Source organism: Euprymna scolopes, chromosome 27 (genome assembly GCF_053919585.1).
Source record: "Euprymna scolopes isolate OS-2025 chromosome 27, ASM5391958v1, whole genome shotgun sequence".
Classification (NCBI taxonomy): Eukaryota; Metazoa; Mollusca; class Cephalopoda; order Sepiida; family Sepiolidae; genus Euprymna; species Euprymna scolopes.
The window spans coordinates 65907975-65927276 of record NC_136508.1 but is presented as its reverse complement, the minus strand read 5'-3'; the positions used below and the strand labels follow the sequence as shown (position 1 = coordinate 65927276).

Below are 19302 nucleotides of genomic sequence, written 5' to 3'. Positions count from 1 at the left end.
TTCGTAGCAGTTGTGCATCTACTTTTTTTTCACTTTTATTTTTTCTTTGTTAGCTATTTTGAAAAATCACGCTTTATTTATTTTTATACTTATATCCATTCCAAGAAAGGCACATGGTCACTGGGAACGAAGAGGCTATAATGCATTACGGGCCAGTATTATAGGAGCATACTAAATGGGGAGATGTGCAGTAAGATATTTGTCCACAGATTTAAATTGCTCCATGTTGGTACAGTCGGTGAAACGAGAGCAGGAAGGGAGACTCTGGCTTCCCTTATTTTGTCCTCTAGTTCTCATATTCCATGAGCTATGTTTCTGACAAAAGGGAAGAATTGCTGTTTTTTTTTTAAAATCAAAATATATCCAACTAATACTTATTATTGGGCAGTTTTTGACTTTGAAGTATTTTATTTTCATGTTTTAGCTCCTTACATCAAGTGGCTTCATGCTTTGTCTAGAGTGATTTCCATAACCCCCCCCAAAAAAACGACCCCCCCCCCCACAAATTAAGCAGTTGCGGAAAGAAGCTATTACAGTAGATAGAAAACTTTCCGGCATCCAACATAGTGAAGGGGTGGGATTTTGCCAATTGTCGAGGTGATATGTAACTTCTGGAATTTTACAGTATAGATAAAAAAGCGAAAAAGTGGTCAAATATAAATGTTACCAAAGGTAAGATAAGTTATTCTTCTACTTATCCGAATAAGTGTGTCTTAACTTATTTTAAGGCGTTTATTTACTTCAAAACACGAATAGTGCAAAGTTAGAACAAGAAACAACGGCCGGCATGAAAATCATCTGGGAGGGGGTCTTAATGATCGTTAAAAATAAATCGAAAATTAAACAAAATACTAGTAGAACCCCACTCACTAAACATCATGTAATCTCTATATATATGAGAAGGGCAAAATGTGTGTGTGTGTTTGTATGTCTGCCAAAAGCTTTCGACACACGCAACGGATCCTCACGAGATCGGTATCGTTTTGAAGCTCGACGTCTCGGAGGACAAATATCGAAAAAAAACAACAACAAAAAAACATTAATTCCTCCACCCTCAACTGGCCAGTTTTTTTTTTTTTTTGTTTTGCTTTACAAGGAGGGGTCGGTTTTTCGCGAGTCAACGTTCCCTTTTCGATGAACTAGCCGTAATTTCGACGTTCGCGACTACCGGTTTTGTCACGGACACGTCGGCAAAGACGTCACATTTATTTTCACCTTTTCCTCCTCTGCGTTAATGGTTCGAGCCTGCCTGCCTCCTACCACATTTCAATTTTTTTTTTTTTTTTTTCTCAACACGTCTCTTCACCCAAACTGCCTATCGCCTTGATTTTTTTTCCGGGCTTCCTTACTCGACACACCCAGGAGGCAATGCCAGGTACCCCCGCTAGTTTTAAATAAATTGCTCTATCGAAGAACCGTGAAGGAGGGCTACAGTTTTTCTGCTGTTACCCGTGCTATATCACGACCTTCGCAATCATAGGGCCGCGGCTATATACATTCATCACCTCTTCTGAGAAGTTACCCATCAGGAACAAACGATGTGGTCAATAAAGGAGTGAGGGAGGGGGAAAAAGAAATTTTGTGAGAGAGAAAGGCAAAGGGGAACTCCATTCATTAATACACGCACATGTGGTGACCCCCTCCTCTCCTCATCATCACCGCTTTTTGCCTTCCGCTCCAACCCTCCACTCCAACCCTCATTCATCCGATGCGTGCGTAAAAAAAAAAAAAAAAGGTCAACCTTCTTTCTGCCGAAATATTTCTAACCCTATTAATCTCTACAGGTCACAGTGTTTAAGCATACACACACACGCATTCGTATCGTACTTCGCTTCGAGTATACTATATAGCCATATAAGAAAATGTTTATCAAGCAGGCTACACGATAAGCATCCTTCCACCTCCACCCCAACTCGACTAAGATAAAAAAGTTGGTGAAGAGCCTCTCTCTTCACTGAAGAGGAGACACTTTTTTTTTTTTTTTTTTTTAAGGTTGTATTGAAAAATTGCATACATATCTAAAAATAGAATCTTTAAGATATTATTCGGCATCCGAGGATAGTCTTTCAAATCTGACACGCGTGAATGCGTCGAACTATTCTATGTAGACGAATGAACATTATTGATGAATTAAAAAAACAAAAAAAAAACAAAAACAAAAGCAAACAAATTAAAACATTAAAAAAAAAAAAAAAATGGATGCGCCTCCCCGCGAAGACAAAGTTAGGCACAAGGTCGGTTTTAATTTGAGAGATATCCAGCTAGTCAGTGAGTCACCCAAAAAGAGGCATTCTGGATGGGACTAAAAAGAAAATAAATAAGATATAAAAAATAAGGTAAATTTATACAAACACCGTGACAGCGAATTAACCCTAACCCTGACCCTAACCCTAACGCTGTCACGGTGTTTGTATAATAATACCAAAAATAAAATAAAGTTTGCACTAGTGCAGTTGCAGTACTGTAGTTTAACACCCACATGCAAATTAATCGTTATTTTAAGAGTTTCGTCTAGACAATGTAAGTGTTAATAAAACTCTCCCCGTTTGCTTGTGAATGAATGTTAACTTGCAGAAGTGCTAAAAGTACCTCAGTCGAGAATTTCCATTTTCGAAAAGAGAACAGATACAACACTTTGAAAAGAAAAAAAATACCTATAAATCATGCACAAGGCCATCAAAAGTGTAGGTAGTGTGTGCTAGCTGGGAAAAGTTGGTCAATAGTCATTCATATTCTTTAACATTTAGATCGATTTACATTTCTCATGATCTTAACTCGAAGCCTTAATTTTTCTTTTTTTTTTTTTTTTTGAGGGAGGGGGGAGCATTTCTGCATTTTAACATCTCCAGGCAAATTTGGAAAGTCATTCTTAACATGGGGAAAGAGGACTTTAACTTTCCCGATACAGTCTAAAATGAAAATTTGCTGAGCATGTTAAAATGCATAAGAACCCCCTGCTGCCCTATTTATTTTTTTAAAGAATGCTGAAAATTCGATTTTGTTGGGTTAAGCATTTTTTTTTCTACACAAAAATAGTTCTGCGTTTTTAAAAATCTTAAATATATTTGACAATCTTTCACACGAAGATTTCGCAAAATAATCGATAATTCAATATTTAAATACAAACTATAGGCTATTTATCCGATGTTGACCGGGTTAAGTATTTAAACAAAGGCTGCCACAATTTCTGAACATAGTTAAACACAAAGTTCGTTTGACTGGGGGAAACCCAGCAAATAAAGAAAACAATGGATTGTGGCAAAAAAAAAAAAAAAAAAAAAAAAAATCTCTTTAGTTTAAAAATATTTCTCCTTCACTGACCGATGAAGTATAGTATCAGAACAGATACCACCCCTTGATCCCAACAAAAGATAAAGAATCGAAATAACTTATTTCAAATAAGTCATGTTTACATTGTTTTGGTGCTTCTGAAGTTTACGGACTATGATGCTATTTTTTGATGAGATTTTCGGGCATTTTTTATCTTGATTTTCAAGGTTATTTAATTTTACGGTACCTTTTGTTTATTAAATTATGAAATGAAACTTTAGAATAGTTGGTGCGTAAGATAGAGTCAACAGATCAATTAAAAAAAAAAAAATTAAGCAAAAACAATATTACATAATTGTAATGTCGAAAATCATAATATATCCAGAAATTACGAAAATTCATCGAATAGAAAATTATAGCTAAAATTTTTACGGAAAATTGGGTAAAATAAACCCCAATTTTTTCACTAAAAATACAATAGCAATTGTTCTCTGAATTTTCGTAACTTTTGGATATATAACTATTTTCGACGTGACAATTTAAGTACGTATTATTGTTCTTGCTTAAAACCACATTTAAAAAAAATCGATATGTCGACTATCTTAAGCACCGAATAGTTAAAGCTTACTTACTCATGTTAAGAATGGCTTTCTAAATAACGTTATTTCAGCGCGGTAACAGGCAGTGCAGTGCACAAGCACAACTGCACAAGTACTTCAGTTTCTCTTATTTAATTTTGGGATTTCAATTAAAAAAAAAAAACGAGTATTAGTAATAATAATAATAATAATAATAATAATAATAATAATAATAATAATAATAAAATGAGTATTAATAATAAAATGATTATTAATAATAAAAAAAAAATTGCGTGCAAGCGAGAAACACACACGCGAGCTTTCTGATAGTTTTATAAATAGAAAAAAAAATGTCAATAAAAACTTTGGCGTAAAGTACAGAACTATCAAATCTCGATTTTTGAACAATATTCCTATTCAGTGCTGAAAACAAAATTTTAAAAATAAAATTTGTGTACTTATGCGGAATACGGACTGAGTTGAAATAATAACGCTATTTAGGAATCGCGGCGGACCTGAACGAGAATCACCCCCACCCCCACCCTACATATTAGTGAGTAATCCACTGAAAAAAATTGCAAAACGAAAGCTGTTCTTAACATGGGGAGGTTGGGGGGATGTTTATTCCGAAAGCCATTCATCGGGGGGGGGGTCTCGTTCAAGTCTGCCGAAATTCTTAACATGTGGATAGTTTTTTTTTTCTTTTTAGCAATAGTGTGCTTTTTTCACCTAACAGTTTAATAAAAAGATATAGTATAAACATCCTTGAAAATCCTATAAAAAAAAAAACAAAGAAAAGTTTTCTAACTTATAATAGTTTTGTTTATAAATTTATCTTGTAAATCGATCCCCGTCTTTCGGTACAGTATGGGAAACGATGAATACCAATTCCATATTCTACTATTACTTTGGCATAAATAAGGTTACTTAAAGAAATACGGATACTTCTACCCTTTATCGCCGAAACTGGAGACGCCGTTTTATTTCACGCACCTGCTGTTAAAATCGCCTGCTGTTAAAATTCAATATTTTAAACTATGTGCGAAGCATGAAATAAATAACAAAAAAATTAAACTGGAGAACGATTGCTTCCGAAAAGAATAAATTAACCTAAAATTAAATGAAAAACTTTCCCATTTTCATTAATTAAATCGAAACATTTCCAATTAAGCAATTATGGATATATGTTCTCTTTCACTTTCTTTACTGTTTTTTCATATTTCTTTTCGGAAGTTTATCTAGTTTAATTTTGTTATTTCTAACTTCGGCCATAGTTTAAAATACTGATTTCTCTCTCTGATTCTAATCGACAGGTGCTCGAAATAAAATGGCGTCTCCAGTTTCGGCGATAAAGTGTAGAAGCACCGAAATACGTTACAAGTTATAGTCTTATTTTTCGTAGTTACGATGGATGAGGGGTTCTATTCGCCATGTCTTGTAAAATGGTGCCCGATATCAGAACGGATCGGAACATATTTCGTAAACATAACCGTGGAAATCATGACATAACCTTTCTAACTACGAAAAAAATGTGGGTTTGTTTTACTGTACACAGATTCGAAAAAAGTTGTTAAAAAACAAATATATAACAAATAAATGCTATCAAAAGGCAAGATAAGTTACTTTTCTACCTAACTGGATATGTTTTTAGTATTTTTATTTAATGTAACATGTTTATTCAGCTCGAAAAACTTGCGACGTTTACCGATGTATTGGAAAATTTAAAATGGCACCAGACTCTCTTTGATACGGTAAGTTTTGGAACAGGAGTTATAAATAAAAAAAAAAAACTAGACAAAATACGGTTAAAAATTCGCTCAATATATGTTACCGTGACATGGGTTGACATATATTCGGTGGGTTTTTAACAGTATTTTGTATATATATTTTTTTATTTTTAACTCCTTTTCCCAAACTTACCGTGTCAAAGAGAGGCTATGGAAAAATGTTTTCATGTAATTTAACTGCTAAATCTTTATTAAATCATAGTAATTTTGGTGATCGCTTTCCAACGAAAAAGCAAAAAAACAAATATTTTACAAATAAATGTTACCAACGTCAAATAAGTTACGGCTAATTTTTACGGCGTGCCTCTGCGTATTATAAGCACACCAATCTCATGTTAAGAACGGCTTTCGGAATAAGCATCCCCAATCTCGAAAGTCGTTCTTAACATGAGGAGGTTGGAGGGTATTTATACCGAAAGCCGTTCTTAACATGGGAGGTTGTGGTGTTCATAATACGCTGGGGCAGTGGGGCAGTGGGGCACGTCGTATGTGCAGCACTGCAGCAGCGGTGCAGTGCACTGCAGTGCACCGTGCAGTGACTGCAGTAGTGCACTATTATCTACTTGAAGTTTTAACTTATTTTAAAGCGTTTATTTAATTTGGAACAAGTAATATCGAGTCACCACGACGACGCGACATTCATTCGGCGGATATTTAGTTTAATTTTCGATTTTTGAGCGATTGTCGACTCACCCAGATCATATAATATCAGCCATTTTTTTTCTTTAAGACCACTACTCGTATATGAAATAAAATGAACGCTTTAAACTCAGTTAAAAAACTTATCCAGGTAGGTAGAAGAGTAACATATTGCGTTTGGTAACATTTAACATGGGGAGGTTGGGGGTGTTTATTTCCGAAAGCTGTTCTTAACATGGAGAGGTTGAGGGGGTGTTTATACTACGCTGCTGGGTACTAAAAAAACAAAAAAGCTTTTGGCCACTTTTTCGTTTTGTTTGCTACGCTAAAAATGCCAATAATTTTATTTATCAAAAATCTATATAATATTGGGGATTGGGGTATATCTTAACCAAACTTTGAATAAAGTCCAAATTTATAGATTTTAAGGTGCTTATGCAGAGACAGTAGCAAGCATGCTAATTAAAAAAAATATTTTGAAGTTAAATTCAAGTTTACGTACGGTATATTTTGTTTATTAAATTGTTAGGTGGAAGTACAGAGTAGTTACAAAAAATCCCCTTCTAAATAACATTTCAGCGCAAACAGTGCCAATAAGTACAGAATTTAAGAAACAAATTATAATGGTTTGGATACCTATCAATACAAACTATCAGACGATGTATGCGTTTCTCGCCTACGCGTAAGTTACGTCGCGTAACTTTGATAAATACACTTCGATTTTTATTTTTTTAAATCTAATTATTAATAGTCTATTTATCGAAATAAAAAACAAAAAACAAAAACAAATTTTTAAAAATCGGTACTTGTGCTATGTTACCACATTGAAATAACATTTACAAAACCCTTCTTAACATGGGGGGGAGGGTGTTTTGTAACTATTCTGTACTTTCACCTGACGATTTAATAGATACATCGTAAAAATCGAATTTAACTTGACGATTTAAGCACCAAAAAATCCTATTAAAAAAGGAAAGAATGACTAGGTTTGAAATTATTTTTCCATATCCTCCACGCGACACGCTCTTTGAGAAGATTTTCTTTTTGCTGGTCGCCTGAGGTGCCTTTGCCAGTGAATGCCGACGGAACTGGCTAGGCACTTATTTTAGGTCAGAGTGCCATTCCTCTCGGGGCGAGCGGAGGGAGGGGCTGACTTCTCAATTCTACTTTTCGACCCTGGTGTCCAAGTTCTTGCAGTAGGAGGGAACTAAATCGTGGCCTTCGTTATATATTGTCTTTTAAGACGGTCTTGACTAAATACATCCACCCGATTCTCTTAACCAAGACAACGACGCCGGGTAAAAACAGTTTATCGGTTAGAAAAAACAACACTTCTAATTCCACTAAAAATACTCTCCAGCAAGCACAACGAACGATGAAGTACGGAATTTTGACCAATACATAAAGTTTTAGCAAGAAAGACAGGGAAATAGGTTCTGGCAAAAAATAATGAATAGTAAAAAAAATAAATAAAATAAAAATGGAGTATGGATTTGGAAAACACACAAGGTTATTTTTTTTAGAATAGCGTCTCCTTCGAAAAATACCATTTTTCTTTTGTTTCCGCGGCAACGCAGAACAATAATAATACTTGGCTTTAGCCAAGCAACTTTAATTCTAGTCCAAAAATTACTTTCGAAATTCCCATAGTCACGAAGAAATCGCCGATGAAGAAAAACTTATATTGTACCTACATAATTTTTTTTTTTTATGTTATAAGCTCCGAATAGGGGTATGAATGATTCTGTTTGCCCCTAGCGATACAATACATCCACCCAAGAGTCGTGAGAAGAAGCACCCCACCAGGTCATGTCAACAACAAGTCCGATGGCAAGTTCTTGTAACTATTTAGAGTTCATCCCTTTTGTGGAGTACTTGCTTAAAAAGGGAGCTCGTGTCACATCAACTCCCCGTGAGAAAAGAGTAAAGAAATGCATGTGCTTGTGCAGTATACCGGATGCATTTCAGGTGAAAACATTACGCACTAACGTATGATGTTGAACTTCGTATAAATTCCTAAAATTACGAAAAAAAAAAAAAAACAAACAACGATCTCGTAGCAGATGCGGTAGATCTATTTTTCAGAAACAAATCGATCATTTACTTTTTTTCAATGGCGGATTTCAAGGAAAGCAAGGAAGATAAGTCGGTCTGTCGTACAGAATTGGTCGCACAACTTTTCCATGACAACACTCGATAAATTCTATTTTTACTTGTAATAATTTTTCTACATGACCGTTTTTCATGTAATAGCGTTTTTTTTTTTTTTGTATTTTTTTTTTTACGACCTGACCCAGCGTAATATAACCCCTCCGGCCTCCCCATGTTAAAAACGGCTCTCGAGGTTGGGTGTTATTTCGAAAGCCGTTCTTAGCATGGAGAGGTTGGAGTGTTTATAATAATACGCTGGGGCACGTCGTAAAATTTTTGGTATTATTATACAAACACCGTGACAGCGTTAGGGTTAGGGTTAGGGTTTAGGGTTTAGGGTTAGGGTTAGGGTTAATTCGCTGTCACGGTGTTTGTATAGTTTTACCAAATTTTTTACCTTTTTTTTTATATCAGAAATCCATTTCTTCGAAAACCTGATATATTACACAAGCATCGAAATAGATAAATAAATAAACAAACAAAATAAAATAAAAGAGTAATTAAAAGGCAGGATTCGTTAATGTCCGAAAGTAAATTTGAAGCCTTTAAATTGGTACGAAAGGAATTCTTGGTTTGAATTAAAGTTTATAGGCGAAAGCCGAGTACTATAATCCAAATTCACGTTGTGCTTCTGACTATAACACAACGCAAAATAAAAGACCGTATTTTCAAGAGAGGACCAGTAGTAGTACCACTGTCGCAAAGCAAAGAAACCCCCCCGAAAATGTGATCGTATCGCATTCCTACCTGGATTGGACAACATAAATGTCACGAAATACTAATGGTATGTAGCTGTAGTAAAAGACTCTCCAACGAAGCGGGTTTTTGAAAAGTAGTTGAAAAGATAGAAAGTTTTTACTCAGAAACAACAACACGCATTCTCATGCGCGATGGTGGAAGTGGTGCTAGGAGGGAAATCGTGGGGGTGGGAGGTGGTGGTTGCTGAGGACCGAGAGTGAAGAGATGGAAATGGGGAACGTCTCGCCCCCCTCCCTCTTTCACCTCATTGACGTAAAAAAAAAAAAAAAAAAAAAAAATAAATCTGAAGGATGGGCAAAGAAGACGGACCGTGGATAAGTTAGTGAAGAGAAAATGATAAAAAAAAGTGGGGGAGGGTGAGGAGATTCAAGAAAAAAAAGAAAAGAAAAAAGAGAAAAGAAAAAAGAGAAAAGAAAAAAGAGAAAAGAAAAAAGAGAAAAGAAAAGAGAGAAAAGAAAAGAGAGAAAAGAAAAGAGAGAAAAGAAAAAAGAGAAAAGAAAAAAGAGAAAAGAAAAGAGAGAAAAGAAAAGAGAGAAAAGAAAAGAGAGAAAAGAAAAGAGAGAAAAGAAAAGAGAGAAAGGAAAAGAGAGAAAGGAAAAGAGAAAGGAAAAGAGAAAGGAAAAGAGAAGTGAAAAGAGAAAGAAGTGAAAAGAGAAAAGAGAAGTGAAAAGAGAAGTGAAAAGAGAAAAGAGAAGTGAAAAGAGAAATGAAAAGAGAAAAGAAAGAGAAAAGAAAAGAGAAAAGAAAAAAGAAAAGAAAAAAGGAAAAAGTAAAAAAAGAAAAAGAAAGAAAATAAAAGAAATAAAAGAAAAAGAAAGAAAATAAAAGAAATAAAAGAAAAAGAAAGAAAATAAAAGAAAAAGAAAGAAAATAAAAGAAATAAAAGAAAATAAAAGAAATAAAAGAAAATAAAAGAAATAAAAGAAAATAAAAGAAATAAAAGAAAAGAGAGAGAAAAGAGAGAAAAGACAGAGAAAAGAGAGAGAAAAGACAGAGAAAAGAGAGAGAAAAGACAGAGAAAAGACAGAGAAAAGACAGAGAAAAGACAGAGAAAAGACAGAGAAAAGACAGAGAAAAGACAGAGAAAAGACAGAGAAAGAAAGAAAAGACAGAGAAAGAAAGAAAAGACAGAGAAAGAAAGAAAAGACAGAGAAAGAAAGAAAAGACAGAGAAAGAAAGAAAAGACAGAGAAAGAAAGAAAAGACAGAGAAAGAAAGAAAAGACAGAGAAAGAAAGAAAAGACAGAGAAAGAAAGAAAAGACAGAGAAAGAAAGAAAAGACAGAGAAAGAAAAAAAGACAGAGAAAGAAAAAAAGACAGAGAAAGAAAAAAAGACAGAGAAAGAAAAAAAGACAGAGAAAGAAAAAATAACAGAGAAAGAAAAAATAACAGAGAAAGAAAAAATAACAGAGAAAGAAAAAATAACAGAGAAAGAAAAAATAACAGAGAAAGAAAAAATAACAGAGAAAGAAAAAATAACAGAGAAAGAAAAAATAACAGAGAAAGAAAAAATAACAGAGAAAGAAAAAATAACAGAGAAAGAAAAAATAACAGAGAAAGAAAAAATAACAGAGAAAGAAAAAATAACAGAGAAAGAAAAAATAACGGAGAAAGAAAAAATAACAGAGAAAGAAAAAATAACAGAGAAAGAAAAAATAACAGAGAAAGAAAAAATAACAGAGAAAGAAAAAATAACAGAGAAAGAAAAAATAACAGAGAAAGAAAAAATAACAGAGAAAGAAAAAATAACAGAGAAAGAAAAAATAACAGAGAAAGAAAAAAGAGAGAGAGAGAAAAAAGAGAGAGAGAGAAAAAAGAGAGAGAGAGAAAAAAGAGAGAAAAAGAAAAAAGAGAAAAAGAAAAAAGAGAGAAAAAGAAAAAAGAGAGAAAGAAAAAAAGAGAGAAAGAAAAAAAGAGAGAAAGAAAAAAAGAGAGAAAGAAAAAAAGAGAGAAAGAAAAAAAGAGAGAAAGAAAAAAAGAGAGAAAGAAAAAAAGAGAGAAAGAAAAAAAGAGAGAAAGAAAAAAAGAGAGAAAGAAAAAGAGAGAGAAAGAAAGAGAAAGAAAGAAAAAATAGAGAAAGAAAGAAAAAATAGAGAAAGAAAGAAAAAATAGAGAAAGAAAAAATAGAGAAAGAAAAAATAGAGAAAGAAAAAATAGAGAAAGAAAAAATAGAGAAAGAAAAAATAGAGAAAGAAAAAATAGAGAAAGAAAAAATAGAGAAAGAAAAAATAGAGAAAGAAAAAATAGAGAAAGAAAAAATAGAGAAAGAAAAAATAGAGAAAGAAAAAATAGAGAAAGAAAAAATAGAGAAAGAAAAAATAGAGAAAGAAAAAATAGAGAAAGAAAAAATAGAGAAAGAAAAAATAGAGAAAGAAAAAATAGAGAAAGAAAAAATAGAGAAAGAAAAAATAGAGAAAGAAAAAATAGAGAAAGAAAAAATAGAGAAAGAAAAAATAGAGAAAGAAAAAATAGAGAAAGAAAAAATAGAGAAAGAAAAAATAGAGAAAGAAAAAATAGAGAAAGAAAAAATAGAGAAAGAAAAAATAGAGAAAGAAAAAATAGAGAAAGAAAAAATAGAGAAAGAAAAAATAGAGAAAGAAAAAATAGAGAAAGAAAAAATAGAGAAAGAAAAAATAGAGAAAGAAAAAATAGAGAAAGAAAAAATAGAGAAAGAAAAAATAGAGAAAGAAAGAACATAGAGAAAGAAAAAACATAGAGAAAGAAAGAACATAGAGAAAGAAAGAACATAGAGAAAGAAAGAACATAGAGAAAGAAAGAACATAGAGAAAGAAAGAACATAGAGAAAGAAAGAACATAGAGAAAGAAAGAACATAGAGAAAGAAAGAACATAGAGAAAGAAAGAACATAGAGAAAGAAAGAACATAGAGAAAGAAAGAACATAGAGAAAGAAAGAACATAGAGAAAGAACGAACATAGAGAAAGAAAGAACATAGAGAAAGAAAGAACATAGAGAAAGAAAGAACATAGAGAAAGAAAGAACATAGAGAAAGAAAGAACATAGAGAAAGAAAGAACATAGAGAAAGAAAGAACATAGAGAAAGAAAGAACATAGAGAAAGAAAGAACATAGAGAAAGAAATAACATAGAGAAAGAAAAAAAGAGAAAGAAAAAAAAGAGAAAGAAAAAAAAGAGAAAGAAAAAAAGAGAAAGAAAAAAAAGAGAAAGAAAAAAAAGAGAAAGAAAAACAGAGAAAGAAAAACAGAGAAAGAAAAACAGAGAAAGAAAAACAGAGAAAGAAAGAAAAACAGAGAAAGAAAGAAAAACAGAGAAAGAAAGAAAAACAGAGAAAGAAAGAAAAACAGAGAAAGAAAGAAAAACAGAGAAAGAAAGAAAAACAGAGAAAGAAAGAAAAACAGAGAAAAAAGAAACAAGAGAAAAAAGAAACAAGAGAAAAAAGAAACAAGAGAAAAAAGAAACAAGAGAAAAAAGAAACAAGAGAAAAAAGAAACAAAAGAAAAAAGAAACAAGAGAAAAAAGAAACAAGAGAAAAAAGAAACAAGAGAAAAAAGAAACAAGAGAAAAAAGAAACAAGAGAAAAAAGAAACAAGAGAAAAAAGAAACAAGAGAAAAAAGAAACAAGAGAAAAAAGAAACAAGAGAAAAAAGAAACAAGAGAAAAAAGAAACAAGAGAAAAAAGAAACAAGAGAAAAAAAGAGTAAAGAAAAAAGAAAGAAAAAAGGAAAGAGAAAGAAAAAAGAAAGAAAAAAGGAAAGAGAAAGAAAAAAGGAAAGAGAAAGAAAAAAGGAAAGAGAAAGAAAAAAGGAAAGAGAAAGATAAAAGGAAAGAGAAAGAAAAAAGGAAAGAGAAAGAAAAAGAAAGTTTTATGCGTGCGCTTGCGTATAGGAAACTGGCAGTGGAATTTCAGCTAATTGTTAACCGGGTTGGGGGATGCACGACGGTCAAGCGAGAGGGCTTTCTAAAGTGGTGCCAAATTATTGAGACAGAATGTGATCACAGTGTATAAGGTACGGGCAATAATGGCGGAAAAAAAAAAAGATGGGAGGGGGTATAGTTTTGAAAGCCGGGTTATATATATATTTCTTTTTTGTAGGTTTCCGACTACTTTTTGTTTGTATATGAACGATTATAGCCTAAAGTAATTTTAATTTCCAATTTAATTTCCAAAAAGAAAAAAATATTTTTACGCGTGGGGGCGGGGGAGTTATAATGAAAAATGTTTGCGCGGCGACATTCGGAAACTGTTGGGTTCAGCTAAATTTTGAAGTTGAATAAATCCATTGTAAAATCCCTTGAAAAATAAATATTAGTTTTCTGGGTCTACTTCAAAGGGGGAGAAAAGGGCGATAAAGCAAAGTCCTAAGATAATTAAAAAAAAACAAAACAAAAAAACCTTGTTTGTACAAAAAAAAAAGAAGAAAAAAAGCTTAATTAGCCCCCCAAAGCGAAGGATTCTGGCTTCTACTCCAATAAAACAAACGAAGTCGTCTCAGCGTCGGTTCTACGGAAGCCCAAAATGTCAAAGTCAGAAGGCTGTCTTAAAATGAACTCAGATAGAGAGCACTGGTTTTCTCCCCCCACCCTCCCAGCATTCCTATCGTGAACGTTTGTATAATTTTTACCATTTCTTAATTATTTTCTGTGTTTCTGCTTTTAAATTAACATTTTTATTTTTCAAGATTATATATATATAAAAAGAAAAAACATGTTACGCTGAAAGTTACACGTTTATTCAAGCAAGGAAAATATTAGACTCTTACATATAAAAAAATACGCGAAACGTATAAAAATAAACAGTAGAAATATTTTTTGTAATTATAATTTTGTGTGAAAATTTTAAATAAACGTAGTTCAAGAAATTTATTAATACGACTTCAGTTTTTTTTTTTAATGCTCCCAAAAAAAAAAAAAAATTTCTTTTTATGTTTACAATTAACGTTTTCTTTTTATATAAAAAAGAAAAATAAATTCATTTTTTTTTAGAGGGGGAGAGGTGGGAGAGAGGGCGAGAGGTGGGAGAGGTGGGAGAGAGGGCGAGAGGTGGGAGAGAGGGCGAGAGGTGGGAGAGAGGGCGAGAGGTGGGAGAGAGGGCGAGAGGTGGGAGAGAGGGCGAGAGGTGGGAGAGAGGGCGAGAGGTGGGAGAGAGGGCGAGAGGTGGGAGAGAGGGCGAGAGGTGGGAGAGAGGGCGAGAGGGAGAGAGGGCGAGAGGTGGGAGAGAGGGCGAGAGGGCGAGAGGTGGGAGAGAGGGCGAGAGGTGGGAGAGAGGGCGAGAGGTGGGAGAGAGGGCGAGAGGTGGGAGAGAGGGCGAGAGGTGGGAGAGAGGGCGAGAGGTGGGAGAGAGGGCGAGAGGTGGGAGAGAGGTGGGAGAGAGGGCGAGAGGTGGGAGAGAGGGCGAGAGGTGGGAGGTGGGAGAGAGGGAGAGAGGTCGGAGTGGGGAGAGAGGTCGGAGTGGGGAGAGAGGTCGGAGTGGGGAGAGAGGTCGGAGGGGGGAGAGAGGGCGAGAGGTGGGAGGGGGGAGAGAGGGCGAGAGGTGGGAGGGGGGAGAGAGGGCGAGAGGTGGGAGGGGGGAGAGAGGGCGAGAGGTGGGAGGGGGGAGAGAGGGCGAGAGGTGGGAGGGGGGAGAGAGGGCGAGAGGTGGGTGGGGGAGGGAGAGAGCGAGAGGTGGGTGGGGGGAGAGAGGGCGAGAGGTGGGAGGGGGGAGAGAGGGCGAGAGGTGGGTGGGGGGAGAGAGGGCGAGAGGTGGGAGGGGGGAGAGAGGGCGAGAGGTGGGAGGGGGGAGAGAGGGCGAGAGGTGGGTGGGGGAGGGAGAGGGCGAGAGGTGGGTGGGGGAGGGAGAGGGCGAGAGGTGTGGGAGGGAGGGAGAGGGCGAGAGGTGTGGGAGGGAGGGAGAGGGCGAGAGGTGTGGGAGGGAGAGGGCGAGAGGTGTGGGAGGGAGAGGGCGAGAGGTGGGGAGAGAGGGCGAGAGGTGGGGAGAGAGGGCGAGAGGTGGGGAGAGAGGTGGGGAGAGAGGGCGAGAGGTGGGGAGAGAGGGCGAGAGGTGGGGAGAGAGGGCGAGAGGTGGGGGAGAGAGGGCGAGAGGTGGGAGTGAGGATGGATAAACAAAAAAATAAAAAATAACTTATACTAAGAAATCTATTTTTGTCTCAAATTCAGCAAGTTAAAATTTTGGGAAAAAATCAGTGAAAGAAGATGGCGCAAGAATGGGAAAGAATTAGACATGCAAACACAAAGAAGGGGGGGGGTCCCAAAAAGGTGATTGATGGGTGTGGCGGGGTCCCATTCCAGAAATAACTTTATTCCCACTTCGCTTGTCTATCTGTGTCTGTCTGTCTTGAGATTCGGGCTTCAACGAAAGAGAAAGGGTGGGTGGGATAAGAAGAAATGTGTAAAAAAAGAAAAAGATAAAAAAAAAAAAAGCACCAACCCAGCTGCTCTCCCTGACGACTACGACAATTACTACCACCACTACTTACTACTACTCTTACTAAAAAAAAAAAAGAAAAGAAAAACTAGTATTACTAATAATACCAATTCACTTGTGAAAACTTGTTTCGCGCTTGATGAAAAGAGGAAGACCATCTTTTCGGTGATTGTGTGAAAACACGTAATCCGATACGCGTTGGTTCTGCGAACGCGTGTAAGAAGAAAAAGACGTTTACATTTTAGTGCAAGACGACAGACACCACTACGAGTAAAAACAAAAAGGTGGAAAGACAATCTCACCGGTTACGGTTCCTCCAATGTCAAACGGCAAATTTTTTTTTTATTTTTTATTTTTTTTTATTACATTTTCACCCCAAACAAGGCACATTGCCACTTTGATGTAGGGGGCTACTATTAGGGACACAGGATACAGGGGTACTAGGTGGGGAGTTGGACAGCAAGATGTCAGTTCACGTTACACTTGAACTTCTGCATGTCAGTACAGTTGGAGACGCATGAACCTGGAAGGGAATTCCAAAGTCTAGCGGTTCTGGGGAAGAAACTACTGGAGTAGAAGGCTCTCTTACATCTAGGGATCTCAACTGTGAAGGTGGGATTTTGCTGCTGGTCGGGGTATTTACGTAGAGGGGGTACAAGTGCTAGCAGTTCGTCGGAACATTCACTGTTAAAGTACTTGTAGAACAGGCAGAGGGATGCTACATTACGTCGATGGGACAGAGGCTGAAGCTTGGATGACAGTTCAGGACATATTAGGTTGGCGACTCTCTTTTTAACCCTGTCTAGGAGTGAGAGACTAGTAGCAGATGCACCAGCCCAAATCTGACAACAATACTCCATACATGGGCGAATGGTGGCCTTATAGAGGTACAGGATACTTTCGGGCGTTAGTAGCTTTCTAGCATGGTAGAGAGAACCTACCTTTTTCGCAACGGTCCTGGCAATTGTCTCAATTCATGTTTCCTGTGAACGTTAGGCCGAGGAGTTTAAAAGTTGTGCTTTCAGATAAAGAGTCTTTGGCCATTGTTATTGGTGGTAGAGAAGGTTTCTTGTAGTTATTGAAGGAAACAAGTTCAGTCTTGACAGTATTGAATGTGACCATCCATTTTTGCCCCCATTCCACTACAGATTGGAGGTCATCCTCTCGTGTTTCTGCCATTTCTTTAGATATGTGTTCATTTGATTTCCTGTTGTGTCTGTTATAGAGCATGGTGTCATCAGCATATATACCCATCTCACAGACAATTTTGTCAGGGAGGGCATTTATGAATATTAGGAATAATAGAGGTTCAAGGATAGACCCCTGAGGCACTCTCACATTTATATCATTGTTTAGATGTACGACCATCGAGGACAACCTGGATTTTTCTCTCATCTAAGAAGGAGTTAATTATGTTCAGTATTCTTCCAGTGATACCGTATAAACTGATTTTCCTGAGAAGACCTTCATGCCATACCCTGTCAAAAACCTTATATATATATATATATATATATATATATATATAGTGATGGGACGATTTCAATATGTTTACCGATTCCATACTAAATTCCTGATTCTAGAGATTTTAATCTTATTGGAAGTTGCGCGAGCCTTTTCTAGTCTCACACAAAAACACACGTTCACATTTCAAGCTATATTACTTGTCATATACATAAGCACACACAAACATATGCGCCCACGTCCACACGCGTACATACACTCACATTCACGCGTATATACACACGCTAATGTACACACATGTACACGCACACAAGGACGTCACTTCCTTTCAATGGAAATCCACACATGCGCAAAAGACCACCGGAAACACCTATAAAAGAAAGAGCAACAAGCGGCTTCTTTTCCCGACCTGCCTTTCCGAGGTGGTTAATCGGCGCACCAGCAGCCGCCGCCGTTTCGGCAGGCGCGCAGGCGCGTACCTCACGCCATTTACTACTATGTGGGACAAAAGACCAACAGACAGTACCTACACTCTTTCTCTCTCTATCTACTACTAGTCCCTGAGAACACCACTGCGTAGCTGACTTCTAACATGGCGCGCAGTTTAACTGATGTCAACTCTCTATCCTCTTCTTTGTCTACACGCTGGACTATCATTCTCATTTCTACTATATTACTTCTTTTCCCACGCGCGAACAAACGATAGTGACCCGAACGTGAGATAAAAACACATTTCCTTTCTCCTATATCACCAGTCCCGCAACAAACGATGGTTACACCCGCGCGGACATGAACACATGTTATATCTAAAACATTAATTCTTTCAACAGTAAATAAACGACTTTTATCTTATCCATCAATTGAGTCTTTGTTTCCTTCAATTCCATTCGTTTCATTATTCTTTTGTAACGAGATTAGGATTTATATATCCTAGTCCTCTACAAAGTTTAAATAAATATTTATTATTACTACAAGCAGTGGAAGATGTTTCTTAAACCAAAATCAAATAAAAAAGATAATTTAAGGAAATCGGTTTTGCCCGATTCCAATTAATCACCCCAACATTTACAGAACTTTGTGTGCGCAAGTTCGTTCTTTATGAACTCCGAAACGACTGGACTGATTTTGATGACATTTCACACAAATCTTCTTTATGCATCTGCCAGTGTTTTTAGATAGGCCTTTTTTTTATCGGAATGCCTTCAATAAGTATCGATAATGGATAAAATTCGATGAGAGAATGAACAATTTTGATTGAAGTTAACACGCAACATTAAAAGTGCAGTGGAGAAATTTTATTATCACACAAGCAGAAAGGCCTGGCATATAAAATCAACAGTAGGTTCTTTGATATAACAGGGGCACGTTAATCGAAGCATGATACTTGACTTTTGGATTTTAAACTTTGATTCAAGTCGTTATATAGAAAAGTAATTTTATAAAAACAGTAGGTTCTCTACAGTGCAATGTAGAATACAATGTATTGTCGACTAAGTCACTGCGAGGAGACATGTGAAGCTTTCTCCCAGTGCACCGCGAGGAGTCCCTAACTAGCGCAGGCAATCAATTGATTTATAAAAAAAAAAATAAAAAAAAAAATAAATAAATAAAAAAAAAATAAAAAAAAAAATAAAAATAAAAATAAAAAAATAAAAAAAAATAAAACGAAAAAAAAATAAAACTAAAAAAAAAAATAAAACTAAAAAAAAAAATAAAACTAAAAAAAAAAATAAAAAAAAAATAAAACTAAAAAAAATAAAACTAAAAAAAATAAAACTAAAAAAAAAATAAAAAGAAAGAGGGGAGGGCGATTTCACAGATTTCGATAATAAAAATATGGGAAAGCGAAATATTCGTTGATCATTCAATCGCGAGCAACGCCGGGTCTCCCCGCTAGCATAAGAGAGAAAGGGAGAGGATTGATTAGTTAATTTCAAACGTATTAATAATAAAGTAAGAACATTCGGGTTTGTATTACTGTACACAGATTCGAAAAAGTTGTCAAAAAACAAATATATAACAAATAAATGTTATCAAAGGCAAGATAAGTTACTTTTCTACTTAACTGGATACTTTTTTTTAGTGTTTTTAGTTAATGTAACATGTTTATTCAGCTAAAAAAGACATAGTGTTTACCGATGCATTGGAAAATTTTAAATGGCGCCCGACTCTCTTGAACACGGTGATTTTGTGACATTTAGTTTAAAATAAACTGTACAAAATACTGTTAGAAACCCACCGAATATATGTCAGCCGTA

At 35.6% G+C, this 19302-nt stretch overlaps 1 protein-coding gene across 3 annotated transcripts in view; it reads right to left on the bottom strand.

The window, feature by feature from the left end:
- The window catches only part of LOC145248885 (uncharacterized), a 315242-nt gene that overhangs the window by 115449 nt on the left and 180491 nt on the right, over positions 1–19302 (bottom strand). The window contains exon 1 of one of the 3 annotated variants that reach the window (XM_080110649.1): positions 9173–9346. The exons of the other annotated variants lie outside the window; for them this stretch is intronic. Within the exon in view, the coding sequence (XP_079966775.1) occupies positions 9173–9188 (16 nt within the window). The 5' untranslated portion in view covers positions 9189–9346. Of the gene's footprint in view, positions 1–9172; positions 9347–19302 lie in introns of those variants that run through there. 3 annotated transcript variants of the gene reach the window in all.